The sequence below is a fragment of the Diabrotica virgifera genome, chromosome 6, assembly GCF_917563875.1.
Source record: "Diabrotica virgifera virgifera chromosome 6, PGI_DIABVI_V3a".
Taxonomy (NCBI): domain Eukaryota; kingdom Metazoa; phylum Arthropoda; class Insecta; order Coleoptera; family Chrysomelidae; genus Diabrotica; species Diabrotica virgifera.
In genome coordinates, this window is record NC_065448.1 from 193,862,470 (window position 1) to 193,888,637 (window position 26,168).

The following is a 26,168-nucleotide window of genomic DNA, read 5'->3' on the forward strand; positions in this document are numbered from 1 at the left end:
CTCTAATTTTGATTCTCGCATAATTTTGGCAAGGTTTTTGATGGACTTTTTCTTGGACGGTTTCACTTTATTGTTCGTTTGATGAACTTTTCCCATTTTTTTAAACTATTGGTTATTTCATTCATAGAGATTCTGGCCCATAGAAAGCTACAGAAAAAAAAATTACAGCGATTATTTAATGATATTAACTTCCAATCGTGTAGTAAGATTTTTCGTCATGTGTTTAATTCTGTCCAATCAGATTATTATAACATCGGTAATTTTCTACTGAACAAAATTACAGTGTGAGTTTTTTAAGTAGATTGTTTCTGTTTAATTGCAACCAGTTTCCTAGTTTGACAACTGTCACATTTAAGAAAATATCCATAATTAACTAGTTCTGCATCTAATATCAAATTGTCACAAAGAAACAGGTTTAGCAAATATCCAGGTGAAGATATCAACAAAATATTCTCTCGAGCTCTTAAAAATTATCGATTTGCTTTGCCCTCTTGATACTCTGACATAATTTCACTCCCCTTCGGGTCGTAAAATTAAAACTGTCAAAGTGTCACTCGGGATACAAATCGATAATTTTAGAGATCTCGTGTGATTACTACTGATTATTTCAGTCATAGAAATTCTGACCAATATAAAAGCTGCAGAAATAAAATTTTTGATAATTTCCCGTCGTCAAGTATTACGTCAGATGCCGTTCGTTGCTACTAAAACATGAATATTCAGTGCCATTAATGACAATTAATGTTTTACAACTTATCACAGAGAACACCAAGAAACAGGTTTAGCAAATATTCAGGTGAAGATAGCAATAAAATATTAGTTAAAATGATTTAAAAAGACTGTTTCATTCATGAAATAATCTTACCGAATTACTCTCGAGCTCCTAAAAATTATCGATTTTTTGTGCCCTCGTGACACATTATGTCACGACCCGAAGGGGAGTCAAAATATTGTCAAAGTGCCACTCGGGATACAAATCGATAATTTTAGAGCTCTCGTGTAATTACTACTAATTATTTCATTCATAGGAGATTCTGACCAATAGAAAGCTACAGAAATCTAAATTAAACTGATAATTTTTGATAATTTCCCGTCGTCAAGTATATTACGTCAGATGCCCTTCGTTGCTACGAAAAAATACATTAAGTGACATTAGTGACAATTAATGTTTTAAAAATTATAAAAGTGATGACTCTCAACCGTCAAATATTTATAACAACTATGTGTTTAATTGTACTAATTTGTACTTACATAAATAAATTACAATAAAATTTTGGTTTTGAACAGTTTTATTCATGAAATAATCGCAACAAATTGCACTCGACCTCTAAAATTAATATAGAATTTTAGAGCTCTTGTACAATTACTACTGATAATATTTTTAGAATAAAAAATCCTCCTAAAACTTTATAATATACTCGCATTAAAATTCGAAATATTTTACGTGAAATATACTTAACTATAACTAGAGCTTACAATTAACAATAATCTATCTTTTAAATAGTACACCAACTTAGTTCTATTACACAAAAATATAATAAATTAATTATAAATAAACACTACTTGTCTAGGGATCAACACTAACGAATTCTTAAAATAATACACTACTACACTGAACAGATATCGACACAGATAACAGAACAGATAAGATAATTGTGCTATTACACTTAGAAATCTGACGCAGGTTTGTCAAAATAACAGTGACAATTTGTCTATGTTGCCCAATCAGTTATTAGTTATAATAATATGTTTGATTTCTTGTTAGAGATAAAAACTTTTAGTAGTTCCAATGTGACACAAAATCTAGGCATGGGATAAAAAGTTTATTTGAAGAAAGTGTATTTTTTTGTTCTTCTTAATGGCGGTACAGTCTCGTTTTCTACACACTATCATATTTCTCAAATTGGGCTCTGTACCGCCATTCTATACTATACCCTATCCTACGAACATACGTCTGTTTTGGATTACTTCGACAACGAATATTTTACTGTGCAAAATAAGAAGAACGAAAGTAAATTGCAAACTACATTGTTGTTTATTGGAATAATTATTAGCGCCATTTACTTTCGTACTTCTTATGTTGCACAGTAAAATATTCGTTGTCGAAGTAATCCAAAACAGGCGTATGTTCGTGGAATGGCCCATATATTACGAATATGTGTGGCAAATATCTCGACAAAATATTCAAAATTAAAGCCGCAATCTTGGAACGCGTTTTCCATTTTGATGACGCGCTACTGTAGTCTCTTAATAAATAGTTACAAAATTCTATGATTTATTGATTAATTTAATTGTTAATTCTTATAATGTTTTGATAACAAAAGTAGTTATTAGTTAACTGACTAGTTAGTTATAAATTTGCATTAAACTTTTTTAATATAAATAAATATATGCAAAACGCAATTATTTAGCACGGTCAAAATTAAGACGAATTTTGGTCTTACCTAAGAAATTTAAATAGCCGCAAGCATCCAGGAAAGGTTAGTTAGGGCTTTACCCTTCTTAATATAATTATTTATCAAATCATCCCACGTATAAATGAAGACATTACCGAGTACGATGTTGTTATTGTCAATTGCTTGATGGATGATGATGGCCTTATTGGAACGTCGTAATGAAAAAACTTTTCATTGGCTGCTGCAAATAGTGTAAATTAAACAAGACCCAACATTTTCATCGCTTTAAAATTAATAAAAGCTGAAAGTTGGCCACAAGATAAATCGAAAAGTAAGAGTTGATGGAGTCAATAAATATTCTTCTTCTTCTTCTTCATGTGCATTGTCCGTTGCGGATGTTGACTATCATCATAGCAATTTTAATTTTGTTTGCGGCGTTTCTGAATAACTCAATCGATGCTAATCCAAACCATTGACGTAAGTTTTGAAGCCATAAGTGTTTTCTTCTTCCGGGCCCGCGTTTGCTCTCTATTTTACCCTGTACTATCAGTTGCAGTGAACGATATTTATCATGTCTCATATTATGACCGAGATATTTAAGTTTCCGTTTCTTAATTGTGAAAGAGATTTATTTTTAGAGTAATTACCATCGTCATGGTGTAGGATTCCTAGTCTCAAAGGAGGTTAGCAAATGTGTTAGGGCGGTATGCCAGGTATCTGAACGAGTCATAATGATTCAGTTGAACGCGAAACCCAGAAACATAAATTTAATACAAGTGTATGCACCGACAGCGGAAAGTGAACTCACTCACGGAAGTGAAGACTAAAGATCTCACCATTCTGATGGGTGACCTTAATGCTAAGATGGGAAAAGGCAGACAAAGTAATATTATTGGATGTTATGGACTGGGCGATAGAAATGAAAGGGGAGACTATTTCGCAGATTTTTTCAAAGAACATAATCTATGTATAATGAATACCTTTTTAAAATTACCTAAACGGAGATTATATACGTGGAAATCTCCAGCAGATACCCCCCACAATATCGTAAGAAACCAAATTGACTACATAACCATCAGTGAGCGTTACAGAAATGAAGTAAAGTCTGTAAAAACCTATGCTGGCGCCGATGTGCCATCTGATCACAATCTATATAGTCGAAATAAAATTAAAGCTTAAACGGATAAAACAACAACGATCTTCTAACAAACTGGATACCGATTTTATTAGAAAGAACAGTCAGGGGATTGCAAACAATTTAGAGAGCAATTTTGAGAATAGCGAACAACACGAATCCATCGAGGTTCATTGGAACCAGATCAAAACGGTTATAAGCAACTTAACTCCAAACTTCAAAGAGAAAAATCAAAAGAAGCAACAGTGGATGAACGATGAGATTTTGAATTTGATAGAAAAAAGACGCAAATTTAAGAACCAAAACATCGAAATGTATAAACGCATTAGTAAAGAGATAAGGACTAAAATACGAGCGGCAAAAGAAACATACTTTGAAGACAAATGTTTAGAAATTGAAGAGTTGCAGAGAAAACATGATTCATTTACTATGTATAAAAAAATAAAAGAACTCACCAGTCACAACAAAAAACATGCAAATAACATCGTTGATAGAGACGGAAAACTGATTATCACTGATTTGGATAAAATAGACAGATGGAAAGACTACGTTGAGGAATTGTTTAATGATGAAAGGCCCGAGCTTGAAATTAACGAAGTAGTTACAGGACCTGACATAACTATGGACGAAATTAAACAAGCAATAAGATTAGCAAAGACCAGAAAAGCGACGGGACCAGACGAAATACCGAGTGAAATAATAAAGCTCTTTGTTGGGTGGATAGAGTTCGTAACGAAGTTGTTTTGCACCGGATGGGAAAAGTCACGGAAGTCGTCAGAACAGTTAAAAATCGAAAACTTGAATATTTTGGCCATGTTATGCGACATCCAGAGAGATATAGTATACTCCATTTAATAACACAAGGCAAGCTAGACGGAAAAAGAGGGCCAGGTCGAAGAAGAACGTCATGGCTTAAAAACCTGAGAGAATGGTATAACAGATCCTTTGCATCCCTTTTCCGAGCTGCCGTTAACAAAATTGCTATAGCCAATTTGATAGCCAACGTTCGATAATCGAGCACGGCACATGAAGAAGAAAAAGATTTATTTTTGTTTTCCCATTCGGCGCAATACCTCTACGTTGGTGGTGTGGGTCGTTCAGGATATTTTGCTGATACGTCGGTACACCCACATTACGAATGCCTCTAGCTTTTTCATTAGTGTTTTCGCTATTGTCCAGGCCTCTGCGCCATACAGCAAGACTGGAAATACATTGCATTTTAGTAGCCGTATTTTTAGTGGGAGACATATTATGTCGCATAATAAATATATTTCTCATGTTGGTAAAAATATTGCTCTTGTCTTTTCAACTCTAGATCGTATTTCGGTTGTTTGATCCCATTTCGAGTTGGAGACTATTCCAATATATACATATAAGTCTACTTGTTGAATTAATTGGTGTTTTATTTTTCATTATCTGGCAGGTTTTTCATTTTTGCCCACCAACATCCATTTTGTTTTATTTATGTTGAGGTTAAGTCCTCTTTCTTCACTCACTCTATGTAACCTGCCCATAAGATGCTGAAATTCATCAATACTGCTGGCAAGTACGACTGAATCGTCCGAATATCGGATACTGATTTTCAATTCTCCATTGATTTTTATGCCTCTGTTTGCTTCATCCAATGCTCTCTGTGAACGAGTTGCCAACTTTTACCCTGGCTGTCTGATTCCAGTAGAGGCTTGTCACAATTCGAATGTTCTTATCAACAATTCCTATGTTTTGGAGAATTTCAATTAGTCGGTCATGCCTTATATTGCCAAAGGGCTTCGAGTAATCTACAAAGCACATGTAGACATCCTTGTTAATATCTCTAAACCTCTGTACTAATACTTGCATGCAAAGCACTGCCTCTCTTGTGCCCAGAGCATTCCTAAAACCAAATTGTGACTCGTTGATTTCCGTTTCACACTTGTTCTGTGAAGTCAATACACACTCGAAGAAATTAAAAAAAAATATTATACCTATTTCATTAATATTCACAAAATGTATGTAGGTGCTTATAGAAGTAACTAAAGTTAGAAACAAGGTTAAAGAAATAAATAAAGGACTTACAATAAATTTATTCTCCCGAAGGTCTCTCGAAAGATTACTTAAATGATGCCGATACAAGGATTGTAGTTGCATAAGTATAGTAAATCGCTCAACTATGCCAATCTGCTATCTAAGGGTTATCAGCTTTTTTGCACATCGAAAATTACGGAAGGTTTCTTGAGCAGAGAGTTAGGAAACAAACAATAAGCTTCAACTTCAGTGACAATGAAGATCTGAATCAGAAGGGACAAGGGAAGAAAAAAAAACTCATCACCAAAGAATTTTCGTTTATAAAACTTTTTAGCATAAATAGACTTGACCTTATCTTTCCATAGTTTTAATACGTTGATGGAATATTTGTCCCTGTTTCTTACTGAAATTACTTAAGTTTTCTGAAGATCGATCTATGTGGCTGTGGAGGTAGTGAACTTAATGCTTACATTATGTCACAACACTAATTACTGTAATATGATTGTAATATTGATTTGAATGTTACTGATTACTGTAATTTGATTGTAATATTGATTTCTGTAATTGATATGATTCTTTGTCATCTTAATCACGTAAATATTTTATGTTGCAGGTGTCTGCATATAAACAAGGATCGCCAAGAATTCCAAGTAAGTTTTTTTATTATATGTATAATATGCTTTCAAAGTTATGTCTCCAGTTTGCACAATATTGAATTTGTATATAAAAGCAATGTAGCATACACCGATATAATAGCTTTTCAAATGTAATTTGTTGTTTATAAAACTAATCCCAGTATTTTTTATAGATCCTTACTAGAATGTGTCAAAATTATTGTTATTTTTTAAATTAACCCACCAACCGAGGGCGGTTATTATTACTACAGGGTGATTGATTAGTGAGGTAACGCTCAATAGATCCGCTATAGTAGTAGATAGCAATAAAAGTTAATAACAAAAATTTTAGCCACTTTTGAGCTACACGTTACAAAATTAGTTAGAATGTTACAGAGTGTTCGATAACACAGTGGCAGACCTAACTTTTTTTTTAATGGAACACCCTATATTTTAATTTAAATTCGAAATCCTGTTAACTTCTCCATCACAAAAATTTACAGGTTTGTTATATTATACAGGGTATTTACAAAGTTTTAACCAATTTTGTATGAAAATCGTAACAAGTTCAACTCCCTGTATAAATAAAAATAAGCACAACAGCAATGGTTTATTAATGCCATATTTTTTTTAACTAATTTTCTTTAAATCAAATACAGGGTGAGTCAAAACGCAAGTATATTATTTTCTCAGTAATTTTAAATAGAACACCCTTTATTTTATATCACTGATGAAAAGTACCATTACCGTACTTTAATTTTTAGATAACATTTCCTATCTCTAAATTTATTAGTTTTCGGGATATTTTCATTTTTCAATGGACCAGTGGCGTGGCCACCCAAATCACCAGAATTTAATAAACTGGACTGATTTTTTTAGGGATACGTTAATATTGAAATTTATAAAATACCTCCAACAACAAGGGATGAGATGAAAAATAGAATACAAAGTGTATTTCGATGTGTTAATTTACAAATGCTTCGTAGAGTAAAAGTAGCTCATTCAATGATCGTTTTTAGGCGTGCATAAATGTGTTAGGAAGTAATTTTGAACACCTTATATAATTAAATATTAAAAATATTTTATCAAAAGTAACTTCTTATTTTTCAAACATGTTTTTTTGCAAAATGTATTACTGATAAATTATTTTTCGTTCTTTATTTGTTACATTGTTACATTTACATACAAAAGTAGTGTTTAATTGTCTTCACAAAATGTTGTATTTTGTGTTTGTGTGTTTTTTTTGTAAAATTTATTACTAATTTTCTTTCTTTATTTGTTATATTTACATATGTTTCAAAAATGTTGCATATTGTGGTTGTGTTTTTTTTTGTAAAATGTATTACTAATAAATTATTTTTATTTCTTTATTTGCTACATTGTTACATTGATTACCGGATGGATAATCAGTTGTCGTCAATTGTCAAATCAGTCATGGCTTACTTAAAATTTAGATAAATTTAGACACCTAAAACAATTTGCTCTGAAAAATGAAAATATCTCGAAAACTGATAAATTTGGACATAGGAAATATTATATAAAAAATTAAATTACGGTAATGTTGCTTTTAACATTACTGAGAAAATAATTTACTTGCGTTTTTACTCACCCTGTATTTGATATAAATAAAATTAGCAATATCAATCATTCTTGAAAATTTTTACAATAAATAAAAAATATGGCGTTAATAAACCATTGCTGTTGTTCTTATTTTTATTTATACAGGGGGTTGAACTTGTTACGACTTTCATACAAAACTGGTTATAACTTTGTAAATACCCTGTATAATATAACAAACCTTTATATTTTTGTGATATAAAAGTTAACAGGATTTCGAATATAAAATAAAATATAGGGTGTTCTATTTAAAAAACAAAAGTTTGGTCTGCCACTGTGTTATCGAACACTCTGTAACATTCTAACTAATTTTGTAATGTGAAGCTCAAAGGTCGCTAAAATTTTTGTTATTAACTTTTATTGCTATCTATTACTATAGCGGATCTATTGAGCTTTACCCCACTAATCAATCACCCTGTTTAATCTGATCAAAACTTTTAATCAATGCATAGTTCTGTTCTAACTTACATTACTACAGGGAACATTATAAACTAAGAACTCACTCAATAGTGTTCTTTAGGTACTAACGAGCTTATATATACACTAAGCTTTGCTTTTAACACTGAACACATCACATCACCAACTCAAAAGTCTTCCTTCTTTTGAGTCTTCTTGTAAGGTTTTGTTCCAGGCAACCACATAACTTTTACAAAACGTTGAAAAAACGTCATAATTATCACCAAACCACGTCAGTTTATCACGTTTTTTCGACGTAGAAAGTCACGTGAATATGTCCCGCCATAATTGACGTCATTTTTATCACCTTTTAAATACGTGGTATCAAAAACGTAATTTTTATGTTATTTTTTAGATTATGTTTCATTTTATGGTTTTAAAGATACATAATAATTATTCGTATGGGCATTGTTGATATTGCAATTTTTCATTTAACCGTTTTAAATTTAGCCCATAGACTAAAAGTAAAACCAAATTGGAAGACTCTCTAAAATGTATAGAATTACAATACCCTCAATTCAACATACCTATAGGTATAGAATTTTCACTTTTTATACAGGGTGTTTCATTAATAATTGTCCATATAGTAACTGGAGAAACCTTAGCACAAAATACGAAGATTTAACCTAAAACACTTAAATAAAATATGATTCCTTATCGAGTTACATGGTATTTTATCTAAAAATTTAAAAAATATTTTTGCTCAGAATTTTGAAACTATTCGACGTATCCTTTTCATACTTGGCAGGAAGTGTAGGTACTGTACAAACTACTAAATTATGTTAAACAAACGTTTCAGGCTACTACCAGAGGCGTACGACGGGGGAAAGTGAAGGTTAACCCTTTCCAAATTCTACGCCACTGGCGGAATTGCTATTTTAGTTCAATTTTTGGATTCTCCAATACTTTCTATGAAAATAATGTACTCTTCATTCGTAACGATAAAGTAATTAGTTTTCGAGATCTTTGAAGTTAAAAATGAAACGACATGGTTATTTTGATTAATGTATTGTGTCGCTTCATTTTTAATTTCAAATATCTCGAAAACTAATCAGTTTCACGTTACGAATGAAGAGTATATTATTTACATAAAAAGTATTGAAAAATCAAAGAATTACACTAAAATAGCAATTTCATCAGTGGCGTAGAATTTGGGAAGGCTCAACCAGCCACTATCCCTTGTTGTACGCCTCTGGTAGTAGCTAGAAACGTTTATTTATCTTAATTTAGTAGAGTGAACAGTACCTACACTTTCTGCCAAGTATGATAAGGATACGCCGAATAGTTTTAAAGTACTGGGTACAAATAATTTTTACATTTTAATCATATGAATCATATCATATATTATTCAAAATAACTGTGCCGTTTCATATTTAACTTCAAATATCTCGAAAACTAATGACTTTATCGTTACCAATTAGGAGTATATTATTTACGTAGAAAGTATTGGAGAATCTAAAAATGGCACTAAAATAGTAATTCCTCCAGTGGCGTAGAATTTGAGAAGGGTCAGCCATTGACTATCCTCTGTCGTACGCCTATGGTAGTAGCTAGAAACGTTTGTTTATCATACATTAGTAGGGTGTAAAGTAGTCGCACTTTCTGCCAAGTATAAAAAGGATACGTCGAATAGTTTTAAAATGCTGAGCAAAAATAATTTTTAAATTTTTAGATAAAACACCCTGTAACTCAGTAAGGGACCACATTTTATTTAAGTGTTTTAAGTTCAAACTTCGTATTTTGTGCTAAGGTTTCTCCAGTTACTATATGGACAATTATTAATGAAACACCCTGTATATACTTACTGTGTCAAAATTAAAACAACATACATAAACAAACAACATACTGTGTCAAAATAATTTATTGTTAATTTAATTAAACTCGATAACACATAATTAGTTCATTAATAGAAAATAAACACCAAAACAAATTAATACATAACCTAAAACAGTTTTCAAGAAGAATTATTGTATTAAACTTACTCACTTGAGAAAAACTAATGAAACTCTTTTAATTAACACGTTTCTTCAACTAAATATCTAAATGAAAAGTCTTATTTTACCACACAAAGCACCTAAACAATAAATGAAACACTTCTCATGGAAATTGTTTAGAGTCATAAGCATTAAGTTTTTAAGCTCCTCCCAATTTTGGGACGTCAGACTGTCAGACTTAGGCGCCTGAAATGGAAACGTGTTTTTAGGCGTATGTTAACGTCATTAATCTTACGTATTTAAAATCACCTACAACAGACGTTTATACGACGTAATCTTCAAACACGTAGTATATATTCAACCAAAAACTGACGTTTCCTCGACGTTCTTGACGTCAATTGATTGCCTGGGATGTTGTCGAGAAGCTAGACGGCCTCGATGTTCACGTGTTGGTGAAGTCTCTGCTCGTTACTCTTGGCAAATTTGATTGTAGTTTGGTCTACAATATCCATTCCTAGATTTCTGCAGATATCGCTCTTTCTGATGTACCATGTAACTTTAACAATATTCCTCAGCACGTTATTTTGAAATCTTTTTATGATAATTATACTGCTTTTATTGGTACAACACCAGAGCTGAATACTAGATGTCCATACTGGCCTAACGACCTGTTCATATAAAAGTAATTTATTATATTATGTTGATATCTTGGAATTTGTTACAAGCAGCCAATACATTTTCCTATATCTGATTTCGAGTTCTTCCCGTTTCTTTTTGACATTGGCTTTCCATCTCCAACATCCAGTGTAATACCCAAATACTTTGCAGTGTTAGCATAGGGATATGCCCATTATTGACTATAATTATTGGTATGTATAAGTACATATATTGATCTTTTTATTTGTGAAGTCGACGTGTACAGATTTCGTTTAATTTAATTTGATTCTCCACATCTTTATCCAATCATTTATTTGGTCCATTGCTGTTTGACGTATCATTGTGATCTTCTCCTACTGCTGAGATGACAGTGGCATCAGCAAAGGTAGCAGTTGTGTTGTTTTCGGAAATAGGAATGTCGCTTTTTATATAAGGCACAGTACTGGGCCCAGTATGTTTCCTGGTGGTACTCCTGTTTTGATTTTTTTGAGGTCTGAATACGCATCTCCTTGTTTTACTCTCAATACTCTCTCTGTTGTGTTGTTTTCGGAAATAGGAATGTCGCTTTTTATATAAGGCACAGTACTGGGCCCAGTATGTTTCCTTGTGGTACTCCTGTTTTGATTTTTTTGAGGTCTGAATACGCATCTCCTTGTTTTACTCTCAATACTCTCTCTGCAATGTATGATTCTAATGACAGTGGTATTTGTCTTGGTAGTATTAATTTCAATTTGTACACAAGCCCTTCATACCATATCCTGTCAAATACTTATGCTACATCCAAGAAGATGGTAGAGCATGCTTTTTCTCTTCTATCACCTTTTCTATTAGATCAATTATTCGATAGACCTGGTCGAATGTATCGAAATTATAAAAAAATATGTTATGGAGCTTGCCATATTTTTGTAAATATGCTTTAATCATCTGATACCTACTTTAAAGTATAATCGATAATAATTAATTATAACTGCTTTTGCAATTTCGTTGTTCTGCTTGATCTTGTTGAATAAAATAACCTAACGGTAGGTTAGTAAAGAGTTTACTAAACAATAAGCCTGAGAATATCAAGAAACATGTGCGTCTACAAACAACAGTTTGACAAGAAGTGTGTGTTTGTTTGTGTTTAATCTCAAATATTCATTATTCATATCCGATATTAAACAGTATATATTAAAAATCCATAAGGAAAAATTTCCTGTAGCTGGCTGTATACCATTCATTATAAAAATTGAAGAAAAATATCACCTTTCTCTTTGTGAAGACAGAGAAATCAACTCAACCACTCACATGCTCGTGGTATAGTCATATGATGCTTTGAGGTATATCTTTCTTAATTTCACCCATCACCAGGGTTTAATATATAATACGCCAATGTAAGGCTTTTAGTCGGCATTTTAAAGGTTTTAACCCATGGCTTAGCATGTAGAGCTTGCTTAGAACACTGATGATGCTCTCTTTAGAGCGAAAACGTTCTGTTTTTTAATGTGGCCCTTTATTGGGGTTTTTAATAAATATACCTCTTACACAGAAGATCTTTTTCTTCAATTTTAGTATATATTTATCACCCCGTATATCCCATGAACCGATTTGTTATTATATTTACACATGTGCGGGTTACTAATTTTGTTTAATTGTTGCAAATCATAAACAATATTTTGGCAATGGACATTAATTTTGCTGACTAAATAAAAACCTTAGTTTGAAAGTCGTGTGGGCAATGACCCAATTTATCCTGCAGCTAAGAAAGAGTATATATTAGATTCATTCCGTTTAGTAACTTCAACGAGTCTAAATGTGCCTTTAAATAATGTGCAAGTAACTTCAACGAGTCAATATGTGACTTCAAATGATTCTCAGTTTAAACTTCATAGAATACGAAGCGGTCAGTAAAGTAGCGTCTCCCAGGAAGCCAGTGTCAGTTTACAGAAATAAATTATCATCTTAATCTTATCATTTCATTTTTTTGACTGCCAATATTAAGTTCTTCGAAAAAATTAACCGAACTTGTTACCTTACCGTCTTTAGTTATACTTAAGGCCTTTCTGGCTTAATCAAGTGTATGTGGGGCTGTTCTTTACTCAACGGCTTCTTTGGGGTTCTGGTTTTTCATCTCTAATGGATGTTTACGTATATCCTCCAGGTACCTATTTATTGTTTAATAATGTAATTATTCACATTTCTTGATTTTCGGTTAGACAACCAGCTTTTTAGCTGCATCTAACTTGCTATGTTGATTAAACGTATTGTAGTTTTCTTCTAATCTATTTCTTCTCAGTTTTCGCTAAATTAATTTTCTTTGAGTTTTTTATACCTTTTTTTATTTGCATTAAGTGTGTTGTAATTTGGAGTATTTTTATTCTTGCGTCTCTTTTCCATAATGACATCTGTCATACATACTTTCTCCTTTGTTCCTTGTGATCATAGGTATTGCTTTAATATAATCTCATGGACTTCATGTAGCAACTCATATATTGCTGATTTTGCTTTTCAGCTTTTTATGAACACGGTTTGATTTTTAGTGACCAATGACCAAAAACATGATCCTGTGACGATTTCTCAGCAATTGTTGAGCATTTTTGGTCGTTGATTCGTAAACATTGGTAAAACTTACTGATTCATACTAGAGAATATAATGAACGCACCACAGTATGGTGAAGTCGGCAAAATTTATCCGAAGCAGTCAACAGTGGTTCAATGGGTCGGAAAGGTTATTTATGGCCACTCTATTTTGTGAATCCAATGGCATAATTTTATTTGATTGAGTAATTTATAAAAGGTAAAATTATCAATAGTCAATAATATTGTTCATTATTGGACCAAAGGAAGCAATAATACGTGAGAAACGGCCCCGTATGTAGAAGAAAAAAGTATTTTTTCTCCAAGACAATGAACCGGCTCACAAGAAAATTGTGACAATGACAAAAATTCAAATTCATAAATTGGGAAAATATAAAGGCAGTTTTTGTTTAGAGTTGGACCACCATCTCCATATAGATATTTCAGCATCTATGCATCCTCAGTGGAGCTATGCAGACACAACTCTAAACCAAAATCAACAAACCCTGCCTATTTAAGGGAAAACATCGCGATGCAATGAATCCACATTTTAAGACGCAAAACAGCGACATCTCTCGTAATACGAGGAAGACGAAAAGTCCTAAATGCAAAGGTTACTACTTTTATACAATTAGAATAATTGAAATAAAAGTAATAAACAATAATTTAAATCCAAGACTTTTCGTTAAGAAACTGCTTTCTGGCTGCATCCCGTATCTCCGGCTTTTACAATAGATAAACACAAGAGACGACGGATATAGAAGAAAGCAAATAAAGGACACTTAGGCCACGTATTTACCTTCTTTTCGTCTAGAAAGAGGACCGAAAGACAGTTTCAGGTACTCAAATCTGAGTAAAAATGAAGAAGATAAAGGCAGTTTTTGTTTTCATTTGATTCAGAGTTGGACCACCATCTCCATATAGGCATTTCATATCTCCATATAGCTATCTCCATATATCATAAATTGGGCTTCGAATTTCTTTCTCATCCAGCTTACTCCCCTGATTTAGCCCCCTCCGATTATTATGTGTTCCCAAATATGGAAGACATGGCTTGTAAATAAAAAATTCAGCTCGAACCAAGAGAGAAGTTATAAAACAAAAGCAGAAAAAACAGAAACAGAGCTTCCAGAATTATACATATTATTCGGACGGCATAAAGAAATTGGAAAATCACTGGAATCGTTGTATTGGGCTAAAAGGAGACTCTATCGAATAAAATAAAAGACTTTTCAGGAAAAGAAAAACCTCTTTTTTATTTCAAATGAGCTTACTTATCAGACCGCCTAGTAATTAAAGATCTAATTTATTTCGCTCCCTTTTTATTTGATTCATTCGTTAAATAAGCTTGACCAATAATTTAAAATTTGATGTCCCTTTTCATCATTAGATATTTTAAAGCTTTGTCCTGGATCACCAGTTAAGGTGAAAGGTATTTTACGTCGACACACAGATGTTGATACTTTTATTTAATGGTAAACGTTTTTTTTTATTGTCGACCCCTTAATGTTAAAATATACTTATGTTTAAAAACAAAAGTATTTAAATAATACTATCATTACATGAGTTTTTACAATCTGGTCGATAAATGAAAATGTCAGATATTTTGAATTTCTGTTTAAAATTAACGATAGAGGATTCAAATTTTAAAATATACCAAATCTATTTAAAATATACAGAGTGTTTTATTGGGAAACGGAAATAATTGAATGGTGAATAGAGGTCACTGAGACGGTTCTAGATATATGTACTACATTTATTGCCCCACCGATTTTTATAACCGAGTTACAGGGTGTTTTATCGATTTTGCTGATTTCTTTTTGGATCCATAACTTTAGCACCGCCTTCTATATTTTTTGATATTTGGAACATATATTTATTATTTAGAATCCAACCCACACTAATCACAAGAAAAATCCAGGTCCGGATTAACAAAAAATATAAAGTCATTGTGACTTTGAAACAATACCTGTATATTGAAATTTTCAAAATTTGTTTGCATATTTGAAAAGAGCACAAAAAACTGAGTTTATAAGTTGGCTTAAATTATATTGAAATTTTGAAGAACTCTGAGATTAAAAAGCAGGTATTATTAACTTTTAGTAATAAATTATTACTGTTAATAAATAAATACTCATTTTAAAAATGATTAATACTTATTTACTATATTGGGACGACGTACTTACTAATCACAAGTAAAACCAGGTCCGGATTACCAAAAAAATATGAAGTAATTGTGACCTTGAAACAACAACATTATATTTGACATTTTCAAAATCCGTTTGCACATTAAATTTGATAAGAGCACAACAAACTAAGTTTTATGTTTCGCTTCACTTTTTGCGCAGACAATTTAATGACACTAATTTTGAAATTACATATATCGAAATTTTTGTTTGAGTTCTCAGAGTTCTTAAAAATTTCGACATAATTTCAAAATTATAGTCACTAAATTGTCTGCGCAAAAAATGGAACAAACCATTAAACTAAGTTTTTTGGCTCTTTTCAAATGTGTAAACGAATATTGAAAATTTTAATATACAGGGTGTTTATTGTTCAAGGTCACAATTAGTTTATATTGTTTTGTTAATCCGAACTTGGATTTTTCTTGTGATTGGTAAGTGGGTCGTTCTGTGACGTTGGGCGTTGCAAGACGAAGACACTAGCCCGAACAAACAAACTTAAACTTTTTCCAGAAACTTTATTTCTATATAATTAAATGTACAATTAAATTACGTAGAGCTTGAGATAGGTCTGGAATAACCCATTGCCCCGGTAACTAGATCCCCTGACTACACGCGTGAGAATGTAACAACAACAACAACATATCAGGTACACGACTTTCCTATTAGTCCAGAAAGCCACTGCGCATCCGCTAGGAAAAATATTCTAATTCGGATTTTTTGCACAATTTTACTCAAAAAGGACTCTTTTTAACAAATTTGCATGTTGCCAGGACCAAAAGGTGGTCAAAAATTTTTTAAACGTTTTTTTTTTGTTTTTTTCTTAAAAATAATTTTTTTTTGCATGGAAAAAAGTTTTTTTAGGTTTTTTGGATCATTCCAAACAGCAAAGGTTTTTAGTGACTTTTCTCTAAAAATGATAGTTTTTGACATATAAGCGATTAAAAATTGAAGAATTGCGAAATTGGCCATTTTTAACCCTCAAAAACTATGTGAAAAACTTAAAATGTGAATATTACCAAGGTAGGTAGATATTCTTTAAACATCGATTCATGAAATCCCGAAGAGTTTTTTGCAACACAATGTTCAAAACTCCTTTGTTTTTTAATTGATAACCAAGCGTGCGCGACACTATTTTCCACCGACAGTATGGTGCAAATGAAAGGAATAAATTTGTTATTTCGTAAACCGGCGACTTTAAGGAAAAATCCCGAAACAGATCGATTTGTATTTTTAAGTTACGATATTATGGCATATATGGTATACTAGTGACGTCATCCATCTGGGCGTGATGATGTAATCGATGATTTTTTTTAAATGAGAATAGGGGTCGTGTGCTAGCTCATTTAAAAGTTTCTTCAATTCTCTATTCAGTAATATAAACATTTATATAATTATTTATACAGGGTGTCCTTCTACTTCTTTTTTTGTCAAATAATTTAATTTAATAAAAATTTTTTGGACACCCTGTATAAATAATTATGTAAATGTTTACATTACTGAATAGAGAATTGAAAAACCTTTCAAATGAGCTATCACACGACCCCTATTCTCATTTAAAAAAATAATCGATTACGTCATCACGCCCAGACGGATGACGTCACTAGTATACCGTACATGCCACAATATCATAACTTAAAAATAAAAATCGACCTGTTTCGGGTTTTTTTCTTAAAGTAGCCGGTTTACGAAATAACGAATTTATTCCTTTCATTTGCCCCATACTGTATACACATGCAACGGTGGAAAATAGTGTCGCGCACGCGTGATTAGAAATTAAAAACAAAAGAGTTTTGAATATTATATTGCAAAAAACTCTTCGGGATTTCATCAATCGATATTTAAATAATATCTACCTACCTTGGCAACATTCAAATTTTCAGTTTTTCACATAGTTTTTGAGGGTTAAAATGGCCGTTTTCGCAGTTTTTCAATTTTTAGTCGCTTATATGTCAAAAACTATCATTTTTAGAGAAAAGTCACTAAAGACCTTTTCTGTTTGGAATGATCCAAAAAACCTAAAAAAACTTTGTTCCATGCAAAAAAAAATAATTTTAGGAAAAAAACAAAAAAAAACGTTTAAAAAATTTTTGACCACCTTTTGGTCCTGGCAACATGCAAATTTGTTAAAAGGAGTTCTTTTTGAGTAAGATTGTGCAAAAATCCGAATTAGAATATTTTTCCTAGCGGATGCGCAGTGGCTTTCTGGACTATATTTATATCTGTTATAGTTAAAAACAGTGCTCATATGTATTAACATAATTATATGGTGAGGTACTATAAGTGTAGTAAGAATGACGTGTGCTTATGACCTAATTTTTATAACAAAGGAATTAGGAGAATTCCGTGAGGGTTGTCGTGTACCTTCACAGTTTCAGTGTCGTAAATAAGTATAGAATGTATTTACATTGTATACAGAGTTGGGATATAGTATGGAACCAAGCAAATATCTTTGAAACAAAAAGAACAATATTTATGAAATTTTGCACGCAAGTACAGTGACGCAAAAGGCATCTGATGCCATATTTTTTGTTACTGCTCCACTTCCGTTTTCACCGGAAATACCCTTAACTTATTTACTTTAAATGGGATACCCTGTATATTTTTTCAGGTTTTAAAAGAACTTGTTATTTTTAATTCATACTTACCAAGTTTGTAAGAAAAAACTATTAAAACAAAAAATAAATCTCTTTACATTTAAAAAATAGGTTAATTTTTTTACGTTATACCAATGATATTAATAATAAAAAAAAAAATAATTTCAAATGTTGAAAATGTTTGCTGTTCACCTCCTGACAACGTGCAAGCCGGTAAATAAATTCGTGAGTCACTTTTTGCAAGATTTTTCCACGTATTAGTTCACATTCATCAATTATTCTGTGTCTCAAATCCTGCAAGCATGTTGGTCGCCTAACGTAAACACGTGATTTTATATAACCCCAAAGAAAAAAAATCTAACGGGTTGGGGTCCGGAGAACGAGCGGGCCACTCTATGAATTCTCTACGTCCAATCCATCCATTTGGAAAATTCACTTCCAAAAAATGAAAATTCACCATAACCGATTATCGTTAATATTTCAATACGATCTTTTCCACTTAAATGAACCATTTTGATACAACTTATTTCTGTCAATTAGTTCAGTAACAGTTTTACCTTTTTTTCAAATAAGTCTTGAAGTGCATGTAAACAACAATTTTAGTCTACAGTATAGATTTGTTGTGGTAATACAAAATATTATCTACAGACATTCTATAACAAATTTTTCCTACCAAATTTGGTATGTGTGAATTAAAAATAACAAGTTCTTTTAAAATCCGCAAAAATATACAGGGTGTCCCATTTAAATTAAATAAGTTAAGGGTATTTCCGGTGAAACCGGAAGTGGAGTAGTAACAAAAAATAAGGTAACAGATGCCTTTTGCGTCACTGTACTTGCATGCATGGTTTCTTAAATATTGTTAATCTCGTTTCAGAGATATTTGCTTGGTTCCATACTTTATCCCAACCCAGTATAGGTAAAATAATTATTATTAAATGAGAATGACTTTAGTATTAGAATGACTTTAGCAAAGTTATTTTGAAACAACTAAACTAGCGAAATTAAAATAAACTCTTGTTTGTTTTTAATTGAAATTAGAACCTACACCAAAAGAGGAATAAGACGCGTGTACCTACAAAGTTGCTGAAATAATTAAAGATCCAATTTATTTCCTTTCTTTTTATTTGATACATTCGTTAACTGCTTGACTAACAATTTAAAATTTGATGTCCCTTTTCATCATTAGTTATTTTAAAAGTGTGTCTGGATCCCCAGTTAAAAGATTTTTTACATCGACCCACAGAATTTGTTACTTTTATTTGATGAGTGTCTTTCGGAAATATTTTGTTTTCTTTTTACCAAAAAAGAAGGTGCCTTAATAATTTGTATGAAAATAAACCGTTATTTTATTTTGTACCCCTCAATTCTAAAATATACTTATTTTTAAAAACAAGATTGCTAACATGATTCATATTACACTGGGTTAAATGTTATATTGCTATCCGCTGGGACGGTTGACATGAAGAGGATATGACGTGTCGACAGTGCTTCTCATGGTGGCAACATTATTTTTAAGCCGTTCCACACTGGCGATAAATTCAGTTCTTTTTCTTCGCTACATTTTCTTACCTTAGTAATGAAATCTTCTTTTCAACGAGATCCTTTGGCAACACTTAGAATCTACATATTCCTCTTTCACTATACTGTTTACAAACCAGGGCAAAGCACGTTATCATTGTTATTATACAAAATACAATGGTTCACAAAAGTTCCTAACCTTTACTTGGTGAATATCCCTAAAAATATATATTTCATAAAAATTTAAGACCGAATTGTGGTGGTATCATCTTAAAAACACTATACTTAAGCAGAAAAAGCAGCAGAGGAAGCAAAATTTCAACTTTCTAGGAATGTAAAATGCTTGAGATTGGGTAAGTCATGGCTTTTCAACTTTTGTTTACAAAGTGATAATAACAACATGACAGTCATGACGTCACACTTCCGCTGTCAGACTTAAAATCTCTTCGTATGTTTATATATTATTTAAACTATATATTTATGTATTATATCATACATTTTTTACCATATAGAGTATTTATAGCAAATTTCTATTAATGTACATATTGATATATTGGCACAAAATTAACAGTTCCTCTTTATGTGCTGTCTTCTACCGAAGGTTGGCGACCATCAAACGATAGGTTTCTCTGTTTTGTTTCTGGTATTTGAAACCATTCTCTCAAGTTTCTCAGCCAGGATTTTTTCTTTCTGCCCAAACCTCTTCTACCTTCAATCTTGCCTTCCACGATAAGCTGTAGCAGACTGTACTTATCATTACGGAACACATGGCCCAGGTATGACGCTTTCCTCCTTTTAACAGTTGTTAACAATTCCACCTCTTTACCCATTCGTCTCAATACCTCTGTGTTGGTCACTCTGTGTGTCCAAGGTATTCTCAGTATGCGTCGATACAGCCACATTTCTAGAGCCGCTAACTTCTTTATAGTTGCTGCTGTTAACGTCCAGCCTTCTACTCCGTAAAGTAGCGTAGAGAGTACGTAGCATTTCGTGGCGCGCCATCGGAGGTTAATGCTTAGGTTGCGGTTGCTTAAGAGCTTTCTCATTTTTATGAATTTGGATCTTGCTATTTCAATTCGGATCCTAATCTCTACGTCTGGGTCCCACTTATCATTTACTGTATATCCCAGATATTTAAATCGGTGTACTCTTTCAATACGTTCGGCTTCAATATTCAGGTCGATATGTTGAATGTTCTTTTTACTGATCACCATAAATTTAGTTTTTTTCTATTGATCTTCAGTCCAAATCGGTTGCCAGTTGTATTTACTCTATTTAGCATCATCTGTAAATCTTCGATGTTATCGGCCAGTATAACAGTTTCATCTGCATATCGAAAATTACTTATTGGTACGCCATTAATCTTGATGCCCTCATTGTACTCTTCCAGTGCCTCTAGAAATATTTGTTCCGTGTACAGTTTGAAAAGCATTGGCGAAAGAATACAGCCCTCTAAGCCCTCTAGAAATGGTTATGTTTTCACTCACCATATGTTCATTCCTTATGTGGGCTGTTTAATTCCAATATAGATTTTTTATAATCTGGATGTCCTTAGTGTCAAGTCCTGAAAAATGTAATAGTTTTGTGAGTTTGTCATGTTTGATAGTATCGAATGCTTTCTCATAGTCGATAAAACAGGCGCAAACATCTTTCTGTTGATCCAGGCATTTTGAATCAAGACCTGTATTGCAAATAGGGGCTCTCGAGTTCCAAAACCGCATCTAAAACCGAACTGTGTTTTACTTATGCTGTGTTCTAATTTTGCTCGTATTCTGGAATGGATAATACGCAAGAATACTTTAAGGGTGTGACTCAATAAACTTATAAGGCGATATTCGCTACACGTCTTAGAATTGGATTTCTTGGGAAGGGGCACAAATGTAGATTTCAACCAGTCCGATGGAATTTGACCAGTATCGTATATCTTATTAAACAGTTCCAATACTACATTCATGTTGTTCTCGTTAAAAACTTTTAAAAATTCGACTGGTATTTCATCGCATCCTGATGCTTTCCCATCTTTCGTTTGATCTATAGCTTTTATCACCTCACTTTTCCATATTTTTGGGGCATTCAGATCAAGAGTGTTCGTATAAATATGACGATAATCCGTAAACAAATCTTTTATGTTAATTGCCCAAGTCTGTAACTGTTCTTCTTTATCTACAATTAGTTTGTTGTTCTCGTCTATTAACTTACCAAACTGTTTTTTCTTGTAAGTATAAGTAAACTCCTTGATTCTTTTATGCATGTTAAAACTATCGTATCTTCGTTCTAGCTCTTCTATATCTTGATATTTTTCTTGTAACCATTTCTCTTTGGATTCTTTTATCTTTCTGCTGACAGTTCTATCGAGTTCTTTATATTGTTCGGGATTATTCTTATTTTCCCTCCTTCTGTCCATGAGGTGTAATATTTCATCTGTCATCCATTCGTTCTTCTTCTTCCGCTCGTAGTCACCAATTACTTCTTTCGCACCGTTGCATATAGCGTCCCTTAAGTTGATCCAGTCTCTTTCAATATCATCAGTATTGGTTGTTAAAACAACATTACTGTTAATACTATTTGTATGCTTGACTTTTATCTCGGGATTTCTAAGTTGATCCATATCTAAGCTTTTGTTATTCTGTTTCTGGATTAAGGTTTTTAGTCTGACTCGTAATTGGGCTACAAGAGGATTATGATCAGAGTTTATATCAGCTCCAGGATATGTTTTGGCTGATATTATTGCGTTACGGAATCTGTTGTTAATTGTTATGGAGTCTATCTGATTTCTAACGATGTATCCAGACTTGTCCTGTGGTGACCTCCAAGTGTACAATCTTCTTAATGGTAACTTAAACCAAGTATTAGTGATAATTAAGTTTTTCTCCTGGCAAAACTGTATTAGTCGATCACCTTGTTCATTTCTTGTTCCCAACCCATACTTGCCAACTACTTCACTGACTTCGCCTTTTCCTATTAAAATTAACAGTAACAAATTAAGAGTAAAATATTAAATAATCTCTTGTTTTTGTATATTACACGTAAAGCATACATATTATTATCAGACCGTCCCCTGCTACGTCAGAGTAAAGCACGTGACGTATAACCATAATTAACCCTCCCAGCAGATTAAGGGAATCACAATTGCTGACAAATTTACAAAAATTCACTAAAATTAGATATGGCATCTCGATTGATAATAAAAATACATAATGATTATTGGCGATCACGATTGTGAAGGCTTCTTCTTCTGCCACATGAAATGATTCTGCTGCATTTGGTAGGTAGGTATATGATCCATTACCAAATGTTTTTTAGCCAATAAACCTGTTTTTTTAGCATCTGCATTAATTTTACATGCTGTACTTTATCGAATGCCTTTTCCAAATCCACCAAGTATGTAATGACATATTTTCTTTGATCACGGCAATTTTTGTAATAGAATAATTAGCTCAAAAATTGTTTCCATAGTTGCCATAGCATTTCTAAAACCAAATTGACTTTCTTCGAGATCTTCTTCACATTTGCACCGAATTCTGTTGTGAAGTAGGTATTCTAAAAAAAATCTTAATGTTGCTAATGTGAAATAGACTTTCCATAAATTAGAAGTAGAGACAAAAAACACTGATTTAGAGTCAAATGAAGAGAAAACCAAATGTATGTGCATTAAAAGACAAATGATACGAAATAGAATAAGACAAAATTTTACAACAGACCCATATTGTAACATCTTAATATACCTACCATAGCAATCAGCCAAAATCCATCCCGGATTATAGTGCTACAAGAAGAAGAAGAACTGTTTTTAGACGACCGGAAAAATTCCTTGCACTGATTTAACACACTGTGTTACGAAATTTCTCAACAAATGCGAAGATTACACTTTTACCGGGAGCCGGCTTGTTACACTTGTCGATATTTTGCAGACACTTCTTTCGAACTTAAACTAATATTCTGTCTATTTCCGTATAAGCGGAAATAATCCTCTACTATAAACACTTTCTCCTCAGCTGTGAGAATTATATATTGGGTATATGGTTTAAATAATAATAGAGCACTGTGACTATGACAGTAGTTAATAATCCCAATCAAATAAATATGTATTGTATGTGCAATTTCAGAGCCGTCCAAGTTTCGGCACTGTTTATTTTGGCAATTACCATAATAGTAGGGGAGCGAAGTATGCTAAATGCGCAGTCACTCGAGCGCTTTGGGGACGTATTGGGTGGTGAAGAGTATAGGTCCTAAAACCAAAAAAAGTTAAGTTTTCCATTTTAGTGGGGACTTTCCATTTTTAATTCAATTTTCCATTTCCAACAATCGTTTTTGAAGTTATACTTCTTTACGCGCGATAGAGGGTGAATTTTAATAGGATTAAAACCTTTGATCCCGGCGCAGTCGCATTACAACTTTGTTCTGATTGGATGTTCAAATGACATGACAAAAATTATCCAATATGACAAAACAACAAAGTTTATAATTGTAGTGATTTTTAAATAGTTTTTAAAGCAACAGGTACGTAATAATTGTAAATGTATCATAGGTACCTACCAAAATACATAGTATGTAATATCATTTGAACTATCATTTGAACCTACCAAAATACATAGTATGTAATACTTTTATTTACATAATTTGATTACCATCAAAATTTCTATCAATATTCACCTAATATATTGTTTTCTTACTCTATGTTTTGTTGTATTTTTTCAATTCTAAATCATTTCAATTCAAAATCAAAATAATTTGATTTACATAATGCAAAAATGTCAAAAGTTTAATCCGTTTAGTTAGTCGATCTTCGCACATAATAACACACTGTCTCCGTGGCGAAGCGTAAAATGCGAGTGAACCCCAATACAACGCCAATACCAGCCGCGCTGGTAAGTTGGTTCAAATCCCAATAGAAACTTTTATTTTTTTATTTTTTTTATACATTTTATGATTGTAAGTATATTTATTATATAATTTTATTTTCAGAAAATACGTATTTAGTTAAAAATTTTTCCAACAATTAATGTTCAGAAATCATTTATGGCATTTTTAATGTGTTTGTGTGTGTTTTATTCTTTTAATTTTTGGCACTGTTTTAATAAAAATGTTTGAGAAGTAGTAAGTATAAATTAGTTTTATATTTAAATAAAATATAAATAAAAAGTATATTAATTTCGTTTATAATTATATAATCATATAATAGAAGTATAACTTCTTACGTGCGTACAAAGTACACACACATTCTTTTTTTAGATTATAGCGCCATCTATCCATAATTCTTAAAAGTTGCTTATTTTTACGTAAAGAATCCAGATCTGGAATAAAAATTTGGGGCTCCTGTTTAATATTTTAAAGTAACCCTCACCCCACCTCCGTGGGGGTCGTGTTTGTTACCAATCGATAGATTTTTCAAAAATATTGATTAAGTGTATTTTGCAGTGTTTCGATCTAATGTTTATTTTGCGAAGTATCGCGGGATTTGTATTTAAAATTTTAAATTTTCCTCCACCCCTCTCCGTGGGGGTCATGTTTGGTGTCATTCGATACATGTTTGAAAAATATTGAACACGTATTTTTTAGTTTTTCGATCTAACGTTCAATTCGCAAATTATTCGCTTTTTTTGTGAAACTTTTTAACTTGTCCATTTCCTTGCCCCGCTCAAATCGTCAAATTTTTGAAATATACACTGTTTTGCATGTCCTTAACTTGCTGCGTTAACTTATAAAAATATACTGCGGTCGGTCAAGCAAAACGTAGAACAGGGGTTACTGAGAGGGTATCAAAGTTGCTTTCCTACGAAGGCAATTAAATCCATTTACTAAGGCTGAACATCAGTACACACATTCTAAATTGAATATAAATAATAGTTAATAGTTATTATAGTCCGTCAGCTGTATGACAGGAAAGGGCCGGTCGGTCGGCCCCAATGAATGTACAGGATTATTCACTATATTTTGAACCGCAGTATGTTTCTCTACACAACCACAGTAATCAACTGTGAAAAATCTAGCTTTAGTAAATTCAAAGAGATTTTTCAGCGCTGCCTCTTGGACTATTATCTTAATCCGACAATTTCGAGTATTTTTAAGGATAGATTTTTTTTTCGGGCCCCCCTTAACAAACTCCCCTGTGTTAAGAGCTAATATATGGTAGAGGTACATCTGCAGGGCACCAGGCTTCTCCCCATATGATAATCTGACGCGCTCGAGTAACTGCAAAAATCTCCGCCTGGGCTCCCGTACCATAACGATTGTAATGTTTTTGTAAATAAAGAACATCTCAAAATGTAATATAAAACGAACAGTCTGGCTAATTGGTATGATACTAAATGACAATGAAATAAAGTAATTGATAACAATAAAATAAGTTAATTTGACAGATTGTAGAAATATTATTAAGATTGCTTTTTATCATATTTTAATACTTATTATCCTATTCCCGACGAAGGCAAATCCAAAGACACAAAAATTATACTAAAATATGTATATTTACTAAAAACACCAATATATTTTTTTCAC

The 26,168-nt window shown here is 32.3% G+C and overlaps 1 protein-coding gene across 33 annotated transcripts in view; it reads left to right on the forward strand.

The window, feature by feature from the left end:
* The window catches only part of LOC114332398 (LWamide neuropeptides), a 166,660-nt gene that overhangs the window by 65,616 nt on the left and 74,876 nt on the right, over positions 1–26,168 (forward strand). For all 33 annotated transcript variants that reach the window (XM_050653563.1, XM_050653569.1, XM_050653566.1 and 30 more), the window contains exon 2: positions 6,149–6,185. In XM_050653563.1, the coding sequence (XP_050509520.1) occupies positions 6,149–6,185 (37 nt within the window). The remainder of the gene's footprint in view (positions 1–6,148; positions 6,186–26,168) is intronic.